The sequence below is a fragment of the Mobula birostris genome, chromosome 5 (genome assembly GCF_030028105.1).
Source record: "Mobula birostris isolate sMobBir1 chromosome 5, sMobBir1.hap1, whole genome shotgun sequence".
Classification (NCBI taxonomy): Eukaryota; Metazoa; Chordata; class Chondrichthyes; order Myliobatiformes; family Myliobatidae; genus Mobula; species Mobula birostris.
In genome coordinates, this window is record NC_092374.1 from 87,099,249 (window position 1) to 87,126,660 (window position 27,412).

Sequence of the window (27,412 nt, forward strand, 5' to 3'; positions counted from 1 at the left end):
TTTACCCAAAGAGTGGTGAATCTGTGGAATTCTCTGTCCAATGAAGCAGTGGAGCCAACCTCAGTAAATATACTTGTGCAAGGTTGGATAGATTTTTGCATAGTAGGGGAATTGAGGGTTATGGGGAAAAGGCAGGTAGATGGAGATGAGCCCGTGGTTAGATCAGCCACGATGTTATTGAATGGCGGAGCAGGCTCAATGGGCCAGATGGCTGACTCCTGCTCCTATTTCTTATGTTCTTATGCTGCGGGTTTGCCTGTTGCAGCAGTCCAGAAGGGGAGAGGCTGGAGACGGCGTTACACAGCATTCATGTTGAATTGGGTTGTGTCCCCCTCCCATCACTGCTGCCCTCCAGTGTTTACTCGCTGGATGACAAGCTGGATTGCGTGCGTATGTTCATCTGCGGACTGCTGAGAACTGCTTGTTCTTACCGACAGCACTCATGCACCATCAACTTACAGGGCATGCCACTCAGGGATATGGGCTATATAGTGCACTTGTGTGTAAATGGATTATGCGGATACAGAACATTAATATGCCATTTTATCTCTATATGATATCTTCACCGAGTTGCTTGCAGTGAGTCCAGAATAGAGTGCACATCCTTGTTTTGAAGCCACATGCGCAGAAAATGCTGGTGGAATTCAGCAAGTCAGGAGGTATCTATGGAAGGGAGCAAGCAGTTGATGTTTCAGGCTGAGACATCCTTCAGCATTTTGTGTGCATGTGTTTCCAGCATCCGCAGATTCACTTGTAGTTTTCTGTGTACAGGCTTGTGGAAGACAATTTCGAATATAGCGTTAAAAGAGCTGAGTGTTGCTAAACCTTTGTGACCTTGTGAACATCCTGTGTTTTCCAATTAAGTTATAAATCTACATAACTAAGATTATTGTGCTAGGCACTAACATTACTCCTGCATAAAGAAGACAGGTGTAGGCAAAGGTGCGATAAGTCATAGTGAAGAGATCCTATGGACTGTCAACTCTTTGGCATCTAAGGTTTTACTCAGTTGACTGCTACTAGATATAAACACAAGCTGATTTTCCTCTAACTCAGAGTTCCACACATCTGGACTCCCCGTATCATGCTAAAATAAAAGATTCACCACTTGAAGTCTGGTTTCAGGCTTTATTTTTAAGATTTGCTGACAGCCTTGATGGGCTGAATGGACTCCTTCCTACCTTCACATAGTTGGGCACCTGTAGTGCTAAGACGATGTTAAATTTGCATTCCCCATGTACGTCACACATGGGTTCCTCAGCAAGTATAACCAGTTGATCCAAAATTTTGGCCTGCATTTCATAAATGCCAGTTGCATTCTGGTGACTCGCCGTGGTAACGGGCCCAATGATCCAGCACTGCCTGTTACACCCATGTGACCAATTAACCTAGCAACCTGTACATCTTTAGAATGAGGGAAGAAACTGGAGCACATGCAGAATATCGATGTGGTCGCGGGGAGAACATGACCCTTCAGACACCGGCGGGAATTGAACCCAGGTCGCAGGCGTTGTAATAGCCACTGCGCTACTGTGCTGCCCTGGATCCAGTTCCGAAGGATGAGAAGAGGGATCTATGGAAAATTACCGTAGGCTGAAAGGCCTGGATAGAGTGGAAATGGAGAGGATGTTTCCATGAGCAGGATCCAGGCCCGAAGCATATCGATGCATCCAAATACTGGGTCCTAGTGCCAGGGATGTCCCGGAGTTGGACAATTTAAATGCCAGGCCCGATGGACTGAAAAGGCAGGGTGTTGGGACCGGAGCCGAGGGTCAGGCCACCTCTGCTTGCTCTTCCACGACATTTATTTTGCTGTCTGTGGCGCTGAGGTTGTGTCCTGTTCCGGCTGCTCCGTGATCATTTGCCCCACTGTGTGATGAACAGAGGCTGAGGTGAATGGGCCTGCTCTAGGCTTCAAGTCTATCAACTCACTTTCACTCTGAATGCTGTTGCTTGCTTTTATTGTTTGCACGAATTGTGCTTTCTTTTTTCTCTGCTCATCCGGTATTGCTCTTTTTTTAATTGAGTTATTTCGGGTTTCTTGTTTTGTGGCTGCCCGTAAGCAGACAAGTCTCAAGGTTGTATGACTTATACATACTTTGATAATAAATGAACTTTGAGGGTCTCTGATCTGAGGGCACAGCCTCAGAATAAAGGAAAAAGGAGGAATCTCTTCCGTTGGTTGCTGACGAATCTGTGGAGTCCAGTGCCTTGCTGTAGGGGTAGGGTGCTGTGGAGACCAGGTTATTTGGTGTAGTTAAGACAAAGATTGATAGGTTTTTGATTGGTGAGGGAGTTGGAGGTTACGGGGTGGTCAGAACAGGGTTTAGAAAAAACATTCAGCCATTATTGAATGGTCAAGCAGAATGGCCTAATTCTACTCATATGGTGGAAGAACCTGATGGTGGTGGGGAAGAAGCTGTCATTGAACCCTGAGGTGTGGGTCTTCACCCTCCTGCACCTCCTGCCTGATAGCACAACGACCCAGTAGATTGTGAGTGGCTGTGCTCCCTCTGCCTCCTCCCACAGGGCTTCTGTGTGTAACCAATGTACAAGTGTCGCGCTTCCCAATCCCATAACGAATATTCCTCCACCACTTTGAGAAGTGGTGGCCCAGAGATTGGCAGGAGTCAGGGTCGGGGTGGGGTGCTCTACTGCATTCCTTCTAAGTGGTTTTGAGATCGTCCTTGAATCTTTTCTGTCTGGCATCCTTCCCAAGACTGTGTGTGTTTCAGGACTGTGGAGTCATGAAGGACATAGCCAGCCCAATGTACAAGCTGAGAGTAGGCGTGAAGCCTAGGTGCTGAAATTGTTGGCTTGAAAGAGAATTCCAACGTTGCTTCATTGCCTCGTTAAAGAAAGCTTAGCGTTATTTGTCTCATGTGCATCAAAACAAATAGTGAAATGCGCTGTTTGCGTCAGTGACCTGCACAGACCAAGGGTTGTGTTAGGGGCAGCCCACTATCGGCACCAAGGTTCAAAATACATTTATTATCAAATTATGTATAAATTATACAATCTTGTGATTCGTCTCCTTACAGGCAGCCACAAAACAAGAAACCCGAAAGAAAGAACCCAATCTTTAAAAAAAGACCAACACCCACTGTGCAGAGAGAGGGGAAAAAAACACAGATCATGCAAGCAACTGCAGTCAGAACAGAAGTGAGTCCACAGGCACGAAGCCCGGGGAAGCCAGAGTAGGGCCATAGCCTCAGCCTCAGTTCATCACACAGTGGGAAAAATCGTCGTGAAGCTCGCAGGCATGAAGCCCAGAGTAGACTCATAGCCTCAGCCTTAGTGCAGTGAAGAGCAGAGTAGACAGCACCCAGCAGTGAGCAGAACCAGCCTGACCCTCATCTCCAGTCCTGACACCCACAACTTAATGTCCCTCAGCGTAACCAAACAACTCTTTGCAACATGGGTGGAAACAGGAGCACCCAGGGGAAACCCACGTGGTCACTGGGAGAACGTATAGATTCCTTACAGACAATAGTAGGAATTGAGCCCTGATCAAAATTCAAAGTACATTTATTATCAAAGTACAAGGGGTGATTGATAAGTTCGTGGCCTAAGGTAGAAGGAGTCAATTTTAGAAAAGCCAGCACATTTATTTTTCAACATAGTCCCCTCCTATATGTACACACTTAGTCCAGTGGTCGTGGAGCATACGGATCCCTTCTTTGTAGAAGCTGGCTTCTTGGACCTCCAGGTGGTCCACAGCAGGCGTGATTGATAAGTTTGCGGCCTAAGGTAGAAGGGGATGAGTTATACCGCGCTCATTACATGCACGTGCAGTTCAACTCTTTGAGTGAAAATGCAGAAAGTTTGAAGTTTCTCCTCATCTCCTTCTACCTTAGGCCATGAACTTATCAACCACCCCTGCTGTGGACCACTTTCTGGAGGTCCAAGACACCAACCTCTACAAAGAAGGGTTCCATATGCTCCACGACCGCTGGACTAAGTGTGTAAATGTAGGAAAAAATAAATGTGCTAGGTTTTCTAAAATTGACTCCTTCTACTTTAGGCCACAAACTTATCAATTACCCCTCGTATGTATACTATATACAGCCCAGAGATTTTTTGTCTCGTTACAGGCAGCTATGAAACTAAGAAACTCAATAGAACCCAATTAAAAATCGGTGATAGCTAGCACTGTAAAGTAGTAGTAGTAGTTACTGCCTGGTACGCCACTGGCATTTAGGGCAGCATTGAAGGTCCTCCATCTGTGCCCCAGGTGTAGTTCAAGGTCCTCATTTCTGCTTTGACAGAACAGCGGCAAGTTGCCTTTGGTCTTCCATGTCTCCTCTGCCCTTCAGGGGTCCAGTGAGTGCTGTCTTGATGGTGGAGTTGGACTCTCTTCTCATCACGTGCCCAATCCATCTCCATCACTTCCTTGTGATGATTGTGACCATGTCCTCTTGGTGACTCTGAAGGAGTAGGGTGTGGTTGGAGATCTTTCTTGGCCAAGGAATATGAAGAGAGACCCATGTTTGGAATGACGGCAGCCTGGCAAGGTTGTTCTCTGTCATGGACCAGCTTTCTGACCTGTACAAGACTGTGGACAGATCACAGCTCTGGTACAGCTTCACCTTGGTGTGGACGCTGTACTTGGTTAATCCCCATATGCTGCTCATGTGCTGTAAAGCCTTGTGCTAACCACTACACCAGCGTGTTACTCCTTGTTATACTGTCCAGTCACCATTTCTCTACTTCCTTATGCAGGGTACCTGGTCTTTTGCCGTGATAGGTTTCACCCCAAGCAGACTTGGAGAGTCATGACCAAGTTTAATAATGAAACCGTTGTTCTTTCTGTGCCTGCTTGTTTCAACTTCTCTGGAATGTCTTCTTAAGACTCTGACGTCTTTGTCATCAGCTTTAATATCAAAGCATAGAACACTAGGCACTGTTTCTCTTCTCAAGTACTCGGATGATGCAGTGAAAAGCAATAATCTTCAAAAGACAGCCCAGTCATGATAGAGGCCATATCGAGAAATCAGAATTGGAATCAGGTTTAAGATCACCGGCATATGTCGTGAAGTTTGTTGTCTTTGCAGCAGCAGTACAATGCAATACATAATAATAGAAAACAAACTGTGAATTACATTAAATAGTTAAACAAGTAGTGCAAAAATAGAAATAAAGAGTAGTGAGGTAGTGATCATGGATTCAATGTCCATTCAGAAATCTGACGGCAGAGGGGAAGAAGCTGTCCCTGATTCATTGAGTGTGTGCCTTCAGGCTCCTGTACCTCCTCCCTGATGGTAGCAATGAGAAGAGAGCATGTCCTGGGTGCTGGGAGTCCTTAATGATGGATGCCGCCTTTTTGAGCCACTGATCCTTGAACATGGCCCGGATACTACAGAGGCTAGTACTCATGAAGGAGCTGATTGAGTTTACAACTCTCTGCAGCTTACTTCGATCCTGTACTGTAGCACCCCCCACCCCATACCAGACGGTGACGCAACCAGTCAGAATGCTCTCCGCCTACACCTGTAGAAATTTATCGAGTGTTTTTGGAGACATATCAAATCTTCTCAAACTCCTATTGAACTATAGCTGCTGTTGTGCCTTTTTTTGTAGCTGCATTGATATGTTGGGTCCAGGTTAGATTCTCAGAAATGTTGACACTCAGGAATTTGAAATTGTTCACTCTCTCCACTCTGATGCCTCTATAAGGACTGGTGTGTTCCCTTGTCTTACCCTTTCTGAAGTCCACAATCAATTCTCTGGTCTTACCGACATTGTGTGCAAGGTTAATGCTGTGACACCACTCAACTAGCTGATATATGTTACTCCTGTACACACTCTCGTCACTGTCTGAAATTCTGTCAACAACGAGAGAGAAATGACCTTTCCCAGAGTTCTGGCTCAAGCACACTACTTGCACTGCAGGTAGGTCGTTAAAGAAGTGTGGAACTTGCGGTATGTTAGAAAGAGACTTTTTCCCCTTTATTTGCACGTACACTCACGAGTCACTTCATTAGGTACACCTGCTTGTTAATGCAAATATTTAATCAGCCAATCATGTGGCAGCAACTCAATGCATAAAAGCATGCAGACATGGTCAAGAGGTTCAGTTGTTCATACTAAACATCAGAATAGGGAGGAAATGTGATCTAAGTGACTTTGACCGTGGAATGATTGTTGGTGCCGGACATCTCAGAAACTGATGATCTCCTGAGCAGTCTCAAGAGTTTACAGAGAATGGAGCGAAAAACAAAAAACATTCAGTGAGTGGCAGGTTAGTGGGCAAAAACTCCTTTTTAATAAGAGAGGTTGGAGGAGAACGGCCAGTCTGGTTCAAGCTGACAGGAAGGCGACGGTAGTTCAAATAACCATGTGTTACGTCAGTAGTGTGAAAAGGAACATCTCTGAGTACACAATATGTCTAACCTTGAAGTGGATGGGCTACAGCAGCAGAAGACCATGAACATACACTCAATGGCCACTTTATTAGTCACCTCCTTTACCTAATAAAGTGGCCACTGAGTGTAGATGTAATCACGGGGAAGTTGGGGGGTGGGGGTTGGGCAGAAACTCTACTTTCTCAAAAGGTTAAGGAGGTTCCCTGAACACAAACAAATTCTACAGATGTGCTGTTGGAAGTATTGTCAACTGGGAGTGGTGGATACATGGAACTCGCTGCCGGGAAGACATTTAGGAGACTGAGGGTAGACTGCAAGAAACTGCATGGATGGTAGAGATATAGAGAGCTATGGTCCCAGTGCAGGGTGATAGAGTAGGCAGTTTTAAATTGTTCAGCATTGACAAGATGGGCCGAAGGGCCTGTTTCTAATGTACTTTTCTATGCCTCTAAGAGGTTGACTGGCAGTTGAAATTATCCAATCAGGTGAAAAGGAATCTTCCCTTCTTCCAATGGGTGTGTGAAGCTGGGTTGATTAGGTTAGGGTGATCAATGGTAGGGACATGTATGTATGGGGGAGGAGGTCAGGAAGAGTGGTAGGGAGAGGAGAATGGTGTGGCATTTGGGCTTGCCGGAAGGGGGGCGCAGGGCCCAATCCCAAAATATCCCAATCTTAAACACGAGACATGCTGGAAATCTGGAACAATGCACACACAGAGAGGAGGAATTCAGCAGGTCAGGCAGCATCTATAAAGAGGAATAAACAGTCGACAGTTTAGGCCAAGAACCTTCATCGGGACAGGTGAGGTAGGGAGAAGAAGCCAGAATTAAATGCTGTTCTTGAACTGAATTCAACTATTCCATTCTTGAACAAACCAACATGACCCTAATCACTACCTTGGTACAGTAACACTATGACCATTGTGCACTATGATGGACTTGTTGCTGTTTGGTCTAATTATTCTTTCTTAAATAATTCACACAGGATTCCACAAAGGTTAACTTGCAGGTTGAGTTAGTAGTGAGGAAAGCAAATACAATGCTAGGAGTGTTTTTGTGAGGACAAGAATATAAAAAGCAAGGATATGATCCTAAGGCTTTATAAGGCCTTAGTCAGACTGCAGTTATCTAAGAAAGGATGTGCTGACATTGGAGAGGGTTCAAAAGAAGTTGACAGAAATGATTGTAGGATTGAACGGCTTGTCATCGGAAGAGCATTTGATGTCTCTGAGCCTCTACCCACTGTAATTCAGAAGAATGAGGGGTGTTCTCATTGAAACCTAGTGATAGAGTAGATGTAGAGAGGAGGTGGGGTGTGGTGGGGGAGTCAAAGACCAGAGGTCACAGCCTCAGAATAGAGGGGTGTCCATTTAGAACAGAGATGAGGAGGAATTCTTTTAGCCAGAGAGAAGTGAATCTGTGGAATTCGTTGTCACAGGCAGCTATGGAGGCCAGGTCATTGGGTATATATGTGGGGCCCATTGTCAAAGTAACGATGTGCTAGCATTGGAGAGGGCCCAGATGAGGTTCATGAGAAAGATCCTGGGAATGGAGGGGTTTACAATATGAACTGGGCCTGTACTCGGTGGAGTTTGGAAAAATGAGGTGGAGTTCTTATTGAAAACTATCGAATACCAAAAGGCTTAGATAGAGTGAACATGGAAAGAATGTTTCTAGTACTTGCGTACTCCCTGTTATGCCACTGGCATTTATGGCAGCGATGAAAGTCCTCCATTTCTGTCTGTCCATACTGTCACACTTGGATGTAGGAATCAACTTTGTTTTACCTGTCAGGGTTGTTAGCCTTGAGATGAAACCCAAAAGCTGGAGGACCGGTGGACCACTCTTAGTCTGGCCTCTACCCCTTGACCTGTTTGGCATGCGTGACTCTACCAAGAGCCAAAGCATAAATTCCTGACTCCATCCAAAGTAGCTCTCCGGCAAGGTTGTGGTCTGCTTCGAGGATGTTTCCAATAGCAGGTGAAGAATTTGTTTGTCTTCTCAATGTTGTGCATCTGAAGCTATGCTGCTGCTGCTGCTGCAAGTAAGTTTTTCATTCTACCTGTGCATGTGAGAGTAAGCTCAATTCAATTTGAACTAAACTGAAGTCCCTTTGAACACAGGGAAAGACCAAGCTTTATGGAGTTAATAATCCCTCTTGAGCCAAGCTTTAAATGATAGAAAACTGAAAAAGAAAGAGTAATTCGAACAAAAGAACAAATAGAGTCCATGGTAGTGCAATGGCTGCTGATATAACTGTGTGTGAGGCTGGCGGGTGAATTTTGCCGGTACTTGTAATGTCAGAAGGGACTGTTTCTCAAGTTTTGGTTATGTTTCAGAATCAGAATCAAGTTTAACATATGTCATGAAATTTGTTAACTTTGCCGCAGCAGTACAATGCAATACCTGATAAATATAGAAAAAGTGAGTTACTGTAAATATATATGTCTATAATAAATAGTTAAATAAAAATAAATAGTGCAAAAACAGAAATTTTTGAAAAAGTAGTGAAGGAGTGTTCATGGGTTAGAAGTTGTATGGCAGAGGGGAAAAAGCTGTTCCTGAATCGCTGAGAATCCTACCTCCTTTCTGACAGTAGCAATGAGAAGAGGGCATGTCCTGGGCGATGGGGGTCCTTGATGATGGAAGTTGCTTTTCTTGGACACTACAGAGGCTAGTACTCATGATGGAGCTGACTAATTTTACAATTCTCTGCAGTTTACTATGAATCTCAAACTCCCAATGAAATATAGCTGCTGTCATGCCTTCTTTGTAGCTCCGTCGGTATGTAGGGACCAGATTAGATTCTCAGAGATATTGACACCCAGGAACTATGAGGACTGGTTTGTGTTCCCTCGTCACACCCTTTCTGAAGCATTTCAGCCCCGTGCTCTGGATATATGGTCACCCAGCTTGGGGGGACGGTTGGGTCACTCGAGGGATCTACTGGTGGGCTTGATCCTTGGCCTGGCCAAGATGGCCACTCAAAGTTCCAAGTACATTTTATTATCAAAGTATGCATGCAGAATACAACCCTGAGATTAGTCTTCCCACAGACAGCAACAAAGTGAAGAAACACCATGGAACCTGTTCAAAGAAAAACATCAAACACCCAACATGCAAAAAAAAAAAAAAACAAATCACGCAAACGGCAAAAAAACGAGTGAGAAACACAGAATAAAAAAAACATCGAACCACAGAGTTGTTGAAGCAGTCTAGGAGTGTTCAGCTCAGTTCAGTTTGTTTCTGTTTAGCATTGTGTTGTTTGCAGGTCCAGGCAGCGGGCAGTCGAGGGCTTTGCCCAAGCCGACCTGCCTGCCCCTCTTCCGCGGTTACATTTGTACCAGGGTGTCCTCAAAGAGTGAGCGTGCAGTGGGGGAGTTCCATGAGCAGTCCCCCCCCACACCCCCTCCCCCAGGGAACTAATTGTTTTGTAGACAGTGGTAGCCATATTTGAATTTGAAATTGTGAATAGCATTGTCATTCCCTGGTCACTGTGTGTTTTGTGGGTGACTAGGAAGAGAGGAAGCAGTGGCACAGTGGGTAGAGCCCCTGCCTCCCAGCTCCGGAGACGCAGGTTCGATTCTGACCACCGGCGCTCCGCGTTTCTGTGTGGAAGTTTTGCATGTTCCCCCGTGACTATTTGGGTTTCCCCTGACCATTCTGCTTTCCTTCCCCTTACTAATGGCATGCAGGGTAAGTAGCCCTCTTAGCAAGTTGATGGAAATTTGGGGAGAACTACCATCGAGCAAGTGGTACAGGTGCCTGTTGTCCCACACCACCAATTTAAAAGAATAGTTACTTCCCTTCAACCACTTGGTTGAGCTAAGCGGCAGAACCGTTATCACTGCAGTACAGCAGCTCTGCACCCACTTTGCACTACAATGGACTTTGTTGTTTTCTATTCCAATTATTCTTCTATAATTTTCTGTAATTTGTCATTCTAACGAATGTTGTTGAACCAATGTGATGTGCTGATGAAGCTGCTGCCAGCCAGTTTTTCATTATACCTGTGCACACCTGGGCTCAATAAACTTGTCTCCATCTGATAAAATGAAAATGAGAATCAGAATTTGGTTTAATATCACCGGCATGTGTTAACGTTGTGGCAGCAGTACAATGCAATACGTGATTGATTCTTGGGATGGCAGGACTTTCATATGAAGAAAGACTGGATGAACTGGGCTTATACTCGCTGGAATTTAGAAGATTGAGGGGGGATCTGATTGAAACGTATAAGATCCTAAAGGGATTGGACAGGCTGGATGCAGGAAGATTGTTCCCGATGTTGGGGAAGTCCAGAACGAGGGGCCACAGTTTGAGGATAGAGGGGAAGCCTTTTAGGACCGAGATTAGGAAAAACTTCTTCACACAGAGAGTGGTGAATCTGTGGAATTCTCTGCCACAGGAAACAGTTGAGGCCAGTTCATTGGCTATATTTAAGAGTGAGTTAGATATGGCCCTTGTGGCTACGGGGATCAGGGGGTATGGAGGGAAGGCTGGTGCAGGGTTCTGAGTTGGATGATCAGCCATGATCATAATAAATGGCGGTGCAGGCTTGAAGGGCCGAATGGCCTACTCCTGCACCTATTTTCTATGTTTCTATGTTTCTATGATAATAGATTAAAAACTGAATTACAGTAAGTACATATATAAAATCGTTAAATTAAGTAGTGCAAAAATAGAAATAAAAAGTAGTGAGGTGGTGTTCAGGGGTTCAATGTCCATTCAGAAATCAGATCACAGAGGAGAAGAAGCTGATCCTGAATCGTTGAGTGTGAATGCTGAATATGAACACAAAACGCTGGAGGAACTCAGCAGGTCAGGCAGCATCTATGGAAATGAGAAAACAGTCGATGTTTCGGGCCGAGACTCTTCTTCGGGACAGGAGAGGAAAGGGGAGGATGCCAGAATAAAAAGGTGGTGGGGGGGAGAAAGATAGCTAGAACGTGATAGGTGAAGCCAGGTGGGTAGGAAAGGTAAATGGCTGGAGAGGAAGGAATCTGGTAGGAGAGGAGAGTGGACCATAGAAGGGGAAGGAGGAGGGGACCCGGGGGGAGGTGATAGGCAGGTGAGGAGAGGCAAGAGGTCAGAGTGGGGAATAGAATAAGACGGGAGGGGGAGGGATTTTTTTTTACCGGAAGGAGAAATCGATATTCATGCCATCAGATTGGAGGCTACCCAGACGGAATATAAGGTGTTGCTCCTCCACCCTGAGGGTGGCCTCTTCTTAGCACAAGAAGAGGTCATGGACTGACACATTGGAAACAGTCTCCCAGTTTATGACGGGTCTCCCCAATATAAAAGAGGCTGCACTGGGAGTACTGGACACAATAAGTGACCCACGGCAGTTTCATGGGTTAAATGTTGCCTCACCTGGAAGGACTGTTTGGGGCCCTGAATGGAGGTGAGGGAGGGGTGAATGGGCAGGTGTAGCACTTTGGAGCTAAACATAAGTCCTTTGAATGCAGTTCAAGCCCCAGCTTTACTGGGTTAATAATATCCTCTAAGGTGAAACTGGTTTGACAACCTACCCTCAGACATTTATTAAAGGTTTGCTGGACTTCTACGTAGGAAGGTAGGGAAGAACGGACAGATAAACCCTTTCTGAGCACTTTTGCAATCATCTGTTCCTTATGTAGTCTACGCTGTTAATGAGACAGTGTTGATATTTAGTAGCTGCCTCCCCTTGTTGTTCCCTGTGAGTCAGTCTCTTTATTTTCACCCTTCTGGTGCCTCAATGCGTCAGAGTCCTTCTCTAAAAAAAAGAAGTTCCTTCAGGCCATCATGGTGGCGGGGTGGGGGGGGGCAGCACCGTAGCGCGATGCTGCTACAGAATCAGAATCCGGTTTATTATCACTGGCGTATCTCGTGAAACCTGTTTTGCGGCACCAGTACAATGCAATGCATAACCGTAAAATATAGGAGCAGAATTAGGCCATTTGGCCCATCGAGTCTGCTCAGCCGTTTCACCGTGGCTGATCATGGCCCTCTCAGTCCCAATCCCCTGCCTTCTCCCCGTATCCCTTCATGCCCTGACCAATCAAGAATCGATCAACCTCTGCCTTAAATATTTGTAAAGACTTGACCTCCACAGGGTATAAAATATATTGGAAATCGTAATAAGAAATATATATTTAATATATAAATATTTTAAAAATGTGAATATATACCATATATACAGTACTGTGCAAATGCCTTAGGCAGGCATATATAGAGCTAGGGTGCCTAAGACTTTTGCACAGGACTGTAGTAATTTTATGTATTGCACTCTACTGCTGCTGCTGCACGATAACAAATTTCATGACATATGAGTGATGATAAACCTGATTCTGATATGGGTCTGTATTGTGAACTGAGAGTGGGAAGCAGGCAGGGAGAGGGGAATCATGTTCGGAGAAAGGGGGAAGAGAGGGGCCGGGAAGCACCAGGGAGCCATTCTGTAATGATCAATAAACCAATTGTCTGGAATCTAATCACCTTGGTGTCTCAGGACCGGGTGTGTCTGTACCCGCACCACCCACTGCCCTTGGGACTCCTTTGCTGCCACCTGTCCCACACCCCTCATGCAGCGCTGCACCCTCACCATTCCCAACATCCTTAGCTCCCGCCAGATTTACAAACTCGCTCTCCGCTCCCCATTGAGAAATACAGCGCCCACCATCACCAATTGGGGTGCAATTCCCATCATTGTCTGTGTGGAGTTTGGGTGTTCTGCCGGTGCCCACGTGGGTTCCCTCCCACATTCCAAAGACAAAGGGATAGTAGGTTGTGAGCATGCTGACACTTGTGGGCTGCCCAGCACAGTCCTTATAGGTCTGATTTGATGCAGATGACTCATTTAGCGTATGGTTTGATTTACAGGAGACTACTAAAGCTTTTCCCTTTTTTTTTCCTCTCTTTTTTTCTCCCTCTGTCCCTCTCACTATAACTCCTTGCCCATCCTCTGGGCTCCCGCCCCTCCCACTTTCTTCCTCCCTTGGCCTCCCGTCCCATGACCCTCTCCCTTCTCCAGCATCATATCCCTTTTGCCAATCAACTTTCCAGCTCTTAGATCCATCCCTCCCCCTCCTGTCTTCCCCTATCATTTCGGATCTCGCCCTCCCACTTTCAAATCTCTTACTATCTCTTCTTTCAGTTAGTTCTGACGAAGGGTCTCAGCCCGAAACGTCGACTGTACCTCTTCCCATAGATGCTGCCCGGCCTGCTGCGTTCACCAGCAATTTTTGTGTGTGTTGTCGGAAGTACATTGCTCTTCCTTCATTACTGCTGGGTCTAAATACCGAAACTGCCTCCCATACAGATCCTTCACCAGACGGTCTGCGCGGTTCAACGTGATTCAAAGTGTCCCTACTTTCTCAAGGGACACTGAGGGGTATGCGGTAAATACTGGCCTTGCTAGCAATACCCAGAACCCATGAATTAAAGCAAACAACATCCTCATTCCCTCCTGTTACTATTTCCCCTCATAACTTTAAATCAAGTCACTAATAGCCAGATTTTTTTTGTACTGCACCAAATTGGATACAGGTTTATGGCAATTAATCAAAAGAATTGGCTCGGGGGTAACTTATTTTTCTCAAAGTGTTTGGAACGCCTGGTCTGCGAGAGCCAGGGAAACAGATCCAATATTAACATTCCTACAGGAATATTTCAATGGGCAGCTTTTAATTTCGCAATCACGATACGGGTCCAGTCAAGAAAGGCCAAGCCTTCTCCCTTGTGGTTCTGTGTTTATGACTTTAGTTCAAGATCAAATTGAATTGTCGTTCAACCATACACGTGAATGCAGTCAAACGAAACAGCATTTCTCTGGGGCCACGGTGCGAAACAGGGTACCTGTCATACATAGCACATGGCACATATAGCACATATATGATAGTAGGAAAATACAGTCACAGAAAAAAATAGGCAATCCAAGTCCCTGACTCAATGAATGTTGCAGCAGTCTGCAGCCAAACACAATACAACCTGTCTTATGCCAAGCAAAATCTGGAGAGCAGCACAGACACTGCCAGTACGGATGCCACGCCACACTGCCTCCAGCACTTTGGTGGAGCGCACCGATTCTGACGTCTGTCTCCTGGATACCTGTACAACAGGTAAACAGGTGACACTGCATCTTGAGGCCCAGTCCTTGCTATGACTAATGCCACACTGTATCCCTGCCATTCACCAATAAACCAGAGCACTGGACATGCAGTATTCCACACCACCAATGTCCAACAGGGTCCTGCGATGCCAAGGAAAGCAACCAACACAATTGTTCACTGTTAGACTTCACACCAGCTCCACCACCTCTCAGCAGCATGGGTCAGCAGCAAGTCCAGCTCAGTTTCTCCACCAATGAGCAACTAGCTCATGGGGCAGACCTGCAGTACTTTAAGCTCTTAATGTGCAGCAGGGTCTTGAGACCATAAAAAAATTATATTAAAAAATACAGTAACACCTTTGGTTGGCCCCGTAGAAGCCACTGCATCAGGGTACGCCACCACCTTCCCAGACTTTAGTGATGAAGAGACCATGGTGATGGACTTGCACTCGTGGACCGGCTGGTAGAACCTCTGCCTCTCTGTCCCAGTGATCCTAGTTTGATCCCGACCCCTGGCTCTGTGTGTGTGTGTGTGTGTGTGTGTGTGTGTGTGTGTGTGTCTGTCTGTATAGGTCTGTGTGTATGTGTGTGTTTGTATCTGGGTGTGTGTGTGTGTGTGTGTGTGTGTCTGTCTGTCTGTCTGTATAGGTCTGTGTGTATGTGTGTGTTTGTATCTGGGTGTGTGTGTGTGTGTGTGTGTCTGTCTGTCTGTATAGGTCTGTGTGTATGTGTGTGTTTGTATCTGGGTGTGTGTGTGTGTCTGTCTGTCTGTCTGTATAGGTCTGTGTGTATGTGTGTGTTTGTATCTGGGTGTGTGTGTGTGTGTGTGTGTCTGTCTGTCTGTCTGTATAGGTCTGTGTGTATGTGTGTGTTTGTATCTGGGTGTGTGTGTGTGTGTGTCTGTCTGTCTGTCTGTATAGGTCTGTGTGTATGTGTGTGTTTGTATCTGGGTGTGTGTGTGTGTGTGTGTCTGTCTGTATAGGTCTGTGTGTATGTGTGTGTTTGTATCTGGGTGTGTGTGTGTGTCTGTCTGTCTGTCTGTCTGTATAGGTCTGTGTGTATGTGTGTGTTTGTATCTGGGTGTGTGTGTGTGTGTCTGTCTGTATAGGTCTGTGTGTATGTGTGTGTTTGTATCTGGGTGTGTGTGTGTGTGTGTGTGTCTGTCTGTCTGTATAGGTCTGTGTGTATGTGTGTGTTTGTATCTGGGTGTGTGTGTGTGTGTGTGTGTGTGTCTGTCTGTCTGTATAGGTCTGTGTGTATGTGTGTGTTTGTATCTGGGTGTGTGTGTGTGTGTGTGTGTCTGTCTGTCTGTCTGTATAGGTCTGTGTGTATGTGTGTGTTTGTATCTGGGTGTGTGTGTGTGTGTGTGTCTGTCTGTCTGTCTGTATAGGTCTGTGTGTATGTGTGTGTTTGTATCTGGGTGTGTGTGTGTGTGTGTGTGTGTCTGTCTGTCTGTATAGGTCTGTGTGTATGTGTGTGTTTGTATCTGGGTGTGTGTGTGTGCGCGCGCGCATCTGCGTCTGTGTGTGAGTGGGGTTGTTTGCACATTCTCCCTGTGACCGCCTGGGCTCCCCCCCCCCCCCCAAGGGCTCTCATTTCCTCTCTCATTCAGCGATATACGGGGTCAGCGGGTTAATTGGCTGATGTAAATTGCCACACCCTATTGTGCGGATGAAGGGTACAATCTGCGAAGTGTTGAGGGGAGTGTGGGGACAGTGAAATGGAATGAGTGTGATGGGTGATTGATGGTCAGCATGGACTCGATGGGCCAAAGGGCCTGTTTCAGTGCTGTATCTCCCTAGGAGCCTCCCACAATCCACAACATTTGAGACTTGCTCCCATTATTTGCCCCATGGGTGGAGTGTCTAAAGTGGGCATGTGCAGCTCATTGGATCCAGTTCCCGAGAGTTACGGACACAGCTCAGCAGATCCCAGAGACCAGCCTCCCCTCCATGGACTCCATAGGAAGAAGACGGCATGTCCCGGGGGTGAGGGTCTTTAGTGATGCATGCTGCCACTTGAAGGCTTCTATATTTTTTGCTGCCTCGGTAAAACAGCCAGCATAATCAAGAGCCATCTCCCTGAATGTTTTCTCTTCTCCCCTCTCCCATCGTGCAGAAGATCTAAAACCCTGAAAGCTCGTATCACCAGGCCCAGGGACAGCTACTGTCCTGCTGTTAGAAGACTGTTTAATGGCTTCCTAGTACAATAAGAGGGGCTCTTGACCTCACAATCTACCTCCTAATAATCTTGCACCTCATTGTCTGCCTGTACTGCACTTTCTCTGTAGCTGTTACACTTTACTCTGCATTGTAACTGTTCTACCTTGTTCTACCTCAATGCACTGTGCAGAACGTAGAACAGTACAGCACAGGAACAAGCCATTCAGCCCACAATGTTGTACTGAACCAGCTAAAAAGTAAATCAAAAACACCCAAACACTAATCCCTCCTACCTGCACAATGTCCATATCTCTCCATCTTCCTCACATCCATGTGCCTATCCAAATATCTCTTTAAAAGCCTGTAATGTATTTGCCTCTCCCACCGTACCAGGCAGTGCATTCCAGGCATCCACCACTCTCTGAGTAAAAAACTTACCCCTCGCATCCTGAACCTACCCCCTCTCACCTCTGGTATTAGACATTTCTACCCCGGAAAACAGATCCTCACTGTCTACTCATAATCTTATAAACCTCCACCAGATCTCCACTCAGCCTCCGCCTCTCTAGAGAAGACAACCCAAGTTTATCCAGCTTCTCGTGATAGCACATGCCCTCTAAACCAGGCAGCATCCTGGTAAACCTCCTCTGCATCCTCTCCGAAGCCTCAACATCCTTCCTGTAGTGAGGTGACCAGAACTGTATGCAGTACTCCAGATGTGACCTAACCAGAGTTTTATAAAGTTGCAACCTCTTGATCTGATCTGTATCAACAGTATGCAAGACATACTTTTCACTGTGTCTCAGTACGTTGGACAGAACACGATAAGACAAAAGAGCAGAATTTGGCCATTCAACCCTGTCATTTGGTCATGTGACAATAGTCAACCTATACTGTTGCCAATAGCTGCTGGTAATTTGCCCCCCTCACTAAATATTTCCCTCTGTCCCCACCCTGGTTTGACTTTCAGGTTAGTGCCAGCTGTTGACCCAAGACATTTGTAATCAGCATGGAGCAGCCAGGGAGGGCACCTCTGAACGAGGAGAAACGGCTACTGAAGCCTCCACTGAAACCAAAACCTCCGATGCTTGTCCGTGTCGCTAGAATCCAGGACGATGGTTCGCAGGGAGCCGACAAGCAGCAGCCTGCTCATCCTCCGGTTCCTGCCAGGAAACAGTCTCTGGAGACCTCGGAGGCCGACGACCCTTTGCACAGCTCGGGAAACGTCCAGAAGATCCGGGAATTGTTCAACAAGTCCACAGGCCCTCCGAATCCCGGGAGGCTGGAGAAGCAGCCCCTGGGCAACAGGCGGTTGGAGTCGGCGTGGGAGGCTACTGTGGCCCCCGTCCCAGTGCCGAGGGTTCAGCGGAAGCACGTGGTCGCGCGGGAGGAGCTGGCGAACCACGGTGAGAATCGGGTGCCATCGGCAGCCACGGGGGTGCCCGTCGCTCTCCCCCTGAGCTGGGACGTCCCAGAAGGTAGGTTTCTGAAACGTGTTGTGAATTTCATCGTTTCGTGGCAGCAGTGCAGTTCTTAAAAATAAGTTACCTAAAGGAATAAATACTGCAAGAGAGGAACAGTGAGGAACAGTTCATGGACTGACCAGAAATCTGATGGTAGAAACTGTTTCTAAAATGTTGAGTGTGCATATTCAAGCTCCTGTAAGCCCACCTGATGGTAGTAATGAGAAGAGGGCAGGTCCTGGATGGTGAGGGTCATTAATGATGGATGCTGCCTTGAAACTTGAAACACTCAGCCCTTCTCAACCGTCACTGATACAGAGAGCAGCACGTGCACCACCCTCCCCATTCCTGAAGTCCTTTGTTTTTGCTGACGCTGAGGGGAAAGGTCATTGCCGTGACAACACGACACTAGGCTCTCAAACTTCTTCCTGTACTCCGACTCATTGTTATCGGAGATAGGGGCCCATGATGGTGGTGCCATCTGCTGATTTGTAGATGGAATTGGAGCAGAGCCTGGTGGGGGGGTGGGGGGAGGAGAATGTCTCGGAAGAGTGGGGTATTTACCACCCACCTACCCCACCCCAAATGCACTACTTTATCATTTCACATCAGAACCACCTTCTGAGCAGACACTCGTGTACCTACTATCACTTTATGAGCATACAGTCAGTCTATCTATATAAGCTATATACTTATATATTTATTGTGTTTTTAAATGCTCATTGTGTATATTGAGATACAGGGTGGAACAGGTCCTTCCAGCCCTTCAAGACGTGCTGCCTGCAACCCCTGATTTAACCCTAGCCTAATCACCGGACAATTTACCATGACCAATTAACCTACCAACTGGTACGTCTTTGGACTGTGGGAGGAAACCAGATCACCCGGAGGAAACCCGTGCAGTCACGGAGAAGGCGTACAAACTCCTTACGGGCAGCGGTGGGGCTTGAACCCGGGCTGCTGGTACGGTAAAGCGTCGTGCTAACCGCTATGCCTCCCATTTTTTTTTATGCTGCCTCGGATCCGGAGCAACAATCATTTCGTTCTTGTGTACTGAAGAATGACAATAAACAATTTTAACTCTTGAGAGGTGTAGGCGGAGTCCACGGAGGGGAGCCTGGTTTCCATGATGTGCTGAGCTGTGTCCACATCCCCCTGTAGCTTCGTGCTGTCCCAGGCAGAGCAGTCGCTGTTCCAAACATCAGGCTAGGGGTATACAGGGTGGAGACTAAGGGGTTAAGGACATAGTCTGCTGCCTACCCTTACTGATTGGGTGACCTGATCATTGTTTCTACCCTCTGCAGACACTCAGGAGGAGACAGTGCTGGAGAGTGCCAAAGAGCCGGATGAGACGGTGGACGAATGGTGCTGCCCTCCCAACTGCCGGTGCCTGTGTCACAGGAAACATCCCGGGATGGTGCTGGTCTGGAGACCTGCCTCTGCTCCTGAGGGAGCCGTGCAGGCCGCTGAAGCATCCCCACCGGGTTCTTCAGAGAGCGATGGCGAGTCATTCCACTACGTCCTTCCCATCAGCGAGGCAGCCAACTGCCGCCAGGACACGCACCTCCCCAGAATCACCCTGGAGATGGTCAAGATGGAAGGCCCGGCGGGTGCCGTGGTACCGGGGGTAGGGAATGGCAGCTCTGCTTGGCCGGATGGGAGTCACAACCCTTCTGACCTGCCCAGGAATGTAACTGACGCTGGCCGTGAGACTCCATCGCTTGGGCGGTTCAACCCACTGCCCAAGCCACCGCGCCATAACAAGCCCGCGCTGGCTGATGCCCCACACCTCCCCAGCAGGAGGCTGGCACAGGTGCGGAGGTCCAGAGCCCTCCTGCCCACCCAAGGGCGCCATTCAACCTGCCACCCGGACCAACTCTCTGACTGCGTGGATCGGCTTGACCTCCACGTCCCGAAGGCAAACTTCTCCCCCCTTTCTCTGCCCCCACTGCCCGGGACGGCCCTGAATCTGCCCAGCCCCACTGTGACGAGGTCAGCCCCACCCAGCCCCAGCGAGAAGCACAAGCAGTTGACCTTCAACCAGGTAGACGGGGGTAAGTGTGCCTTTCACACATCCTGTCGCTGCAGTACCCTCCCCCTTTGTTGTTAATACAAAGATAAATTACTGTTGGATCTTGTTATCTTCTGATCCTTAGGGTTCCTCCGGGGGTCAAGAATGGCGAGTGGTCTTAATTTTTCACGATCATTTATTTTAAAGCTTAAACAAACACATATACTTAGCAAACTAAGTAAAGAGCTGAGGAAAAAAAGCGGAGATGAAGGAACAGCGAAGGAGGTGAAGATAAAATGATGGAGTCTCTGAAAAATCCATCACCTTTATAATCAAGTTGAGAGAAATTTCTTAGATAAAATAAGCCAATCACTGGTTTGTTAGTTAATAGGCTGCATAATTAAAACAATTCCATCACGTGGGTAATGTGCTAATACTTAGCCAATGAAAAATGAAAAAAGGTGATAAACCGTTAGTTTAGCTGCTATACTGTTTTCTGCCTCTGAGTGAGGATGAGCCACCACATACTGTGAAAAATACATGAATTTGTTAAAAAGTACAAATGATTAAAATATAACTTTAGTAAAGGTATAAATGATTGAACTACAACCTTAGTCTTACATTAATCTAATAACTTATAAAAAGTATTTTTAAAAAGACTTGCCTTCCAATAAATAAGAAATCAGAGAATTGCAACCTACATTAAAGCATCCCCATCCCTGTCTAGGATAACATTTATCCCTTGTGGTGCCCAGTGAACTCCTCTGTGATAGCAGTGGAAACCACATTTCCTCTCAACAATTACTTGTGCGCATACATGTCCCTGGAAAATTGCCAAGAAGTCAACCTGGGTAGAAGCCTCCACAGCCTTCCCCTAGGACCCACAGATAGCTACCTTTACCACCCTCAGGAGCAGGTTAACTTGGACATCCTCCTCCCTCCCTGCCCTTCCTCCTTACCGGATGACCAAATACGAAGAGGGTTGAGCTAAAGAGCAGACAGAAGCCGAGGGGCAGCCCCCCTCAGATATGCGAGTAGGTGCTGCAGCCTTGAATATATGCTGCACGGTCCCTTCCAGCTGGAGTTCCCTCTTGTGCCTGTACTCGCCACCTCCAGTGCAGCAGGGGGCAGCACTGCCTGCATTCCTTGTTGGCAGACAATAGCCATCAGGATCCCGGGGCTTTGTGTAGGATCATTGGAAAATACAGCACACATACAGGCCCTTCGGCCCAACTGATCCATGTTGAGCTTGGTGCACATCCAGTGACCCCCAATTTCCTATGTTGAACCATCTCCCTCTAATATACATGTTCAATCGTTTCTTAAATGATATTTCTGTACCTACCTCAGCTGGCATATACTCAGCACCTTTTGTGTGGAAAAAGTTGCCCCCCAGATTATTCTTAAATCTTTCCCCTCCCAGCCTAAACCTATGCTCGTTTTCAACTCCCCTACCCTGCAGATCACCTCAGCTCAATTTTCAACATTTCTCCAAGTTTACCCCTCATTTTCCTAAGTTCCATCCTGGCCAACCTCTCCCTGTAACTCAGGTCTTTAGTCCTGGCAGCATCCCTGTGAACCTTCTCTGCACACTTTCCAGTTTAACCACTTCTTTCCTGAAACGGGGTGAACAGAATGACCCACAGTGCCCATGAGCGACTTGTACAACTGCAGCATTATGTCTCGGCTCCGGTACTGGAAGCCAGCGTGCTAAACACCCTTTTTCATTACCCGTCTGCCTGTGAGACTGATTTCAGTGAGCTATGCAGCTGTATTTCTAGGTCCCTCTGTTCCATTTCACTTCCAGTTGCCCTGCCTTACAAGTCCAATTGTGGTTTGACTTTCTAAAATTCATCATCTCAGGCCTGATGTGTGCAAAGTGTCCACTCTGAAGCCCCATGCTGGACTGAGTCAGAGCACAGCCCCTTACCACTGAAGTCCTCCGGTCTCGGTAACGTCATCGTGACCATAAGAACTAGGAACAGAAGTCGGCCATTGTCCCTGCTCCGCCATTTGAATAAAGTCATATGTGACCTGGCCAGGGACTCAGCTCTTCCTACCTGCCTTTTCCCTGTAACACCACAGATTGTTAGTTCAGCACAGAGCAGAGCAGTGAGCTGACCCAGCCCAACTCTTGCCTCAGGCCCCAGATACCCTGACCATCTCAAACTGGCCCTGCACTTAAATCGTCAATCAAGCATTGGGTTCAGTCGCTTAGATACACTCTGCGGCCTGGACCCCTTTGCCTTGATTTGGCCTGTACCAAACCAATCCAATTCAGACTAGTGCTCAATGTACATCTTGAACAGTTGTGGGCCCAGCACCGACCTCTGCGGCAATCTGCTGTCTGCTGACTGCCAACCAGAAAAACGGGCATTTATCCCGACTCTCTGCCTTCTATTGGAAAACCAAACCTCTATCCATGTTAGAACATTACCCCCCAACTCCATACATCCTTATCCTTTGAAGAATGCCACATTTAGCTTATGTGGTCTGGTGCTGTGTTGCCAATTCACATATCTGTTCCCATCGGGATTGAAACAGGGAGCGAAATGCCTCCTCTCCTTGAGTGTATTCTATTTGAGATGTGTCACATGAATGGAGGTCGAGGGCAAGAACCGCGGTTGGGTTACCTGGCTGTGGCATCTGTCTTCACCATTCCTGTCTATGTTGATGCGCCTCGCTGGTTGGGAAGCTGTCGTGTGCCGAACTTCTTACTTGGTGCATGTGTTTGACAGGTGAGGACAAGAACTTGACGAGTAATGTGTACGAGCTTCACCTGGACATCCTCGAGAGAAGGTAAGATCCACAATGTGGGCATTACCAGGAGAGGGAGTGGGACTCTGGAGTTGGTGGTCTAGGCTGCAGGGATGTTCTGAGCTTGCTGTAGACCTCCTGAGTGCGTTTTGGGTCCACATATTGAAGTCACTCATTCATTCATTCATTCACTATGTGGCGTGTCGTATGACTGGGTGATCATAGTCTATCCATGACCAGGATTGTTCTTGGGAGTTTTTTCTACAGAAGTCGTTCACCATTGTCTTCTTCCAGGCATTGTCTTTACAAGATAAGAGACCCCAATCTTCAGAGATTGTCTGCCTGGCATCAGTAGTGATAGGCACCCGCTGCTCGGACTGTGTTGGTGGTTGATGCAAACGATATATTTCACCCGATGTTGCAATGTACATGTGACAAGTAAAGTTAAAAGGTTGAATGATATAGAGAGAAGGGCACCTTCATCACCTTGTAAGCTTCTGACCTCATTTGGCCTATCATGTGGGCCAGTCACCTCGGCAACCTGCACTGTGAGATGCGGGCACTCTCGACTTAGCCAGGGGCCTGAGCCCCAACCATGGCGTTAGCTAGACGGGACTGGAGTCCCCAAACCTTTGGGAATTGAGAAGGATGTGAACTGAAGACATTCAAGGAGGGAAGAAATGGAAGAATGGCATTTACACAGCAACTTTCCTAAAGGGCAGAGGTGTGGAATGAACTTGATGCTTAATGAGGGAAAAATTAGGCCAAAAATCAGCTGTTGTAAAAGTATCAATCCCAAAACCTAAGAAGGAGTTTGAAAGAGTGGATTGCCACAGTACTTTTCTTAGGGTACGTTTGTCTAAAACTAGAGGCCAAGGATTAAGATAAGAGGGGTTAGATTAAAGAGAATGAGGGGAAACTCGCCCTCCCCATATCCCCCCTTAACTTCTTGCCTCTCACCTTAAACCTATGCCCTCTTTGACAAACCCACTAAGAGAAAAAGATTCTTAATCTTTTTTCCTTTTCTATCCCCCTCATAATTTTGTGCCCCTCTCCCACCCCCGTACCCAGAGCCTCAGGGAAAAGAAGCCAGCCATTCCAATCACTCCTTATAACAGGAACGTTCCAACCCAGTCCCTATCCGGGCGAATCCTCTCGGCTTGTTGTTGTAAGGTATAAACAACCATTGTTATCCTTTTCTTTGTAGATCTTCAAAGCCCGAGAAAGGGGATGTGAAAGATTGGGAATCTCGATTTGAAAGCGGTAAAGCATTTGTCAATCGTTGCGGTGTGGTGGTTTTGTGAGTTTGGCTGGATAGTGAGTGCAGTCGTCTCTCTGGGATGACAAATGAAGACCCCTTGAGATAAGCTCCCTCCCAGAAGGTTCGAGGAGGGAGTTCAGTTCTGCAAGTGTCCTGAATCAGAATCAGAATTATCACTGACGTAAGGGGTGATATTTGTTATTTTGTGGCAGCAGTACACGGCAAAGGCATAAATTACTATAAATTAAAAAATAATTAGTAGTAGTGTTCATTGGTTCAAGGACCATTCAGAAATCTGATGGTGGATGGGAAGAAGCTGTTGCTAAAACATTGATTGTGGGTCTTGAGGTTTCTGTACCTCCTCCCTGATGGTAGTAATGAGAAGAAGGCATGTCCCAATGGGCAAGAGTGCTTAATGACCGATGCCACCTTCTTGAGGCAAAGTGTCTTGCTGATGTCCTTGATGGTGGGTAGGGTTGTGCCGATAATAGAGTTGGTTGAGTTTACAACCTTCTGCAGCTTCTTGCAATCCTGTGCTTTGAACCCTCCATATCAGGCAGTGAAGCAGCCAGTTAGAATGCTCTCCACTGTACATCTATAGAACTTTGTTAGAGTCTTTGGTGACATGTCATACCTCCTCAAATCCCAATGAAGTATAGCCATTGCCATGCTTTCTTCATGGTAGCATCAATGTGCTGGGCCCAGGATAGATCCTCTGAGGTACTATCGCACAGGAACTTGAAGCTGCTCACTCTTTCCACTGCTGACCTCCTCGACAAGGGCGAGTGTGTGTTCTCCTGAAGCCCAGAATAATTTCCTCGGTCTTGCTGATGTTAAGTGTGAGGAGGAGTTTTGGAGAATGTGTCTTTGAGGATGCTCATGAGTGAGATGGGGCCTTTAATGGGATCAAGAGTTCTCGGACAACACACGTAAAATGCTGGAGGAACTCGGCATCTGTGAAAATGAATAAACAGTCGGCATTTCAGGCCGGGACCCTTCATCAGGACTAGAAAAGAAGGGGGAAACCAGAGTGAAAAGGTGGAGGGAGGGGAAGGAGGATAGCTAGACGTTAATCGGTGAAGCCAGGTGGGTAGGAAAGATAAAGGGCTGGAGAGGAAGGAATCTGATAGGAGAGGAGAGTGGACCAGAGGAGAAAGGGAAGGAGGAGGGGATCCAGTAGGAGGTGATAGGCAGGTGAGAAGAGGTAAGAGGCTAGAGTGGGGAATAGAGGAAGAGGGGTGGGGGAGGGAATTTTTTTTTGCTGGAGGAAGAAATTGATGTTCGTGCCATCAGGTCAGAGGCTACCCAAACGGAATATAACGTGTAGCTCCTCCTCCCTGAGGGTAGCCTCATCTTGGCCACGGATCGACATGTCGGGACAGGAATGGGAATCTGAATTAAAATGTTCTGGGAACCAAACAAGAAGGTAGAGCTGAGGCTGAGATCAGAGCAGACGTGATCTTACTGAGCAGTGCAGTAGGCCGAGGGGGCTGTGTGGACGGATGCAGCTGTGAAACAGACCAGTTGTGGGAGGTGGAGGGGACGGTCTGACAAAGAAGAGATGATGGGATCGCTCTATGGTGACATCACGACATTGACCGCACTGTTTGGTGTTTGTAGGGCTCACCCTGTAACTAGGGTAACCAGGGTTAGCCTCTCTTGAAGAAGCTTTGATGAAAGAGAGCAGAATCCAGGCTGGGTATTGGTAGGTCTGTGGCTGAATCCTGAAGGGGGCAGATTGTCCATGAAGAAACAAGATGGCGGTTAGTAACTCACTATGTACACTAACTCATTATTCCTTTTTTTTGTAGTATTCATTTATTTTTGTAATTTACAGTAATTTAAAAACTTTGCAGTATGCTACAAGGAAACCCACACAATCACTGGGAGAACTTCCCCCAGGGTATTCCAGTTTGTCCCCACAAGCCAAAGACGTAAGGTTAGGGTTACTAGGTTAGTTGGTCTTGTGGCAGTAATTGAATGGTTTGAGCTTATGGGCTAGAAGGGCCTTTCACCATGCTGTATCTGTAAATAAATATATTTTGCGAAACAGTAAATTTCGTGTCATATACGTCTAGTGCCTTCTGTATCTAATAAAGTGGCTGCTGAACGTCTGTTCAAGGTTTGACATGTGTGTTAGAGATGCTCTTCTGCACACCACTGTCAGCTTGAACCAGTCTGGCCATTCACTTCTGACTTTTCTGTTTTATTTATTTTTTGAGATACATCATGGAATGGGCTCTGACAGTCCTTCAACTGCAGTGCCTAGCAACCGCCCGATTTAACCCTAGCCTAATCACGGGACAATTTACAATGACCAATGAACCTACCAACTGGTAGGTCTTTGGACTGTGGGAGGAAACTGGAGCACCCGGAGGAAACCCACGCAGTCACGGGGAGAATGTACAAACTCCTTACAGGCAGCGGTGGGACTTGAACCCGGGTCGCTGGTACTGTAAGGCTTTGTGCTGACCACTATGCTACAGTGTCACCCCCTCTCATTAGCAAGGCATTTTCACCCACAGAGCTTCCTGTCACTGGATGTTTTTCTTTGTTTTTCACACCAGTTTCTGTAAACTCTAGACACTGTTGTGTGTGAAAATCCCAGGAGATCAGCAGTGTCTGAGATACTCAAACCACCCTATCTGACACCAACAGTCATTCCAGAGTCAAAGTCACTTATTTCACAATTTTCCCCATTCTGATGTTTGGTCTGAACAGCAACTGAACCTCTTGACCATGCCTGCATGCTTTTATGCATTGAGTTGCTGCCACATGATTGGCTGATTCGATATTTGCATTAATGAGCAGATGTACCTAATAAAGAAGCCACTGAGTGTATATCAGTGACAATAAATCTGATTCTGATTCAAGATGAGGGTGATGTGAATGGATAGTGTCAGATAAATGTGGAGGGGAAAGAGATTCAGTGGCTGGGTGGGGGTAGAGTTCCCGGGGATGTGCTGAGTGGTCTCACATCTCCTTGCTTGATCCTAGAGCCTTTGTATCAGACCTACCAAGACACGGTGATCCACAAGGAGATCAGGCGGCAGACGCTGGTGAGGGACTCGAGCAAGACCAGCGAGGATTACATGTATGAGAGCATCCCCTTCGTCACCACCACCAAGAAGGTCAGCAGCTCCCTGTGGCAGGACCTGAGCGTGGTCCAGCAGAGTGGAATCCTCAATACCCTGAGCAAGGAAGAGCGTAGACGGCAGGAGGTGAGAGCCACCTCTTCTCAATCAGGCTGGGCCGTGAGGTCACCGCTTCTCACACCTGTCTCTGTACAATATCCATAGTAC

At 47.0% G+C, this 27,412-nt stretch overlaps 1 protein-coding gene across 4 annotated transcripts in view; it reads left to right on the top strand.

The window, feature by feature from the left end:
• LOC140197843 (rho guanine nucleotide exchange factor 15-like) overlaps nucleotides 1-27,412 on the top strand; it is a 92,723-nt gene that overhangs the window by 35,804 nt on the left and 29,507 nt on the right. For all 4 annotated transcript variants that reach the window (XR_011886036.1, XM_072258341.1, XM_072258339.1 and 1 more), the window contains 5 exons: nucleotides 17,589-18,096; nucleotides 19,386-20,135; nucleotides 22,831-22,891; nucleotides 24,057-24,112; nucleotides 27,108-27,331. Coding sequence is in view for 3 of the 4 variants with exons in the window: in XM_072258341.1 (XP_072114442.1) it covers nucleotides 17,628-18,096; nucleotides 19,386-20,135; nucleotides 22,831-22,891; nucleotides 24,057-24,112; nucleotides 27,108-27,331 (1,560 nt within the window). In the remaining variant the exon portion in view is untranslated. The remainder of the gene's footprint in view (nucleotides 1-17,588; nucleotides 18,097-19,385; nucleotides 20,136-22,830; nucleotides 22,892-24,056; nucleotides 24,113-27,107; nucleotides 27,332-27,412) is intronic.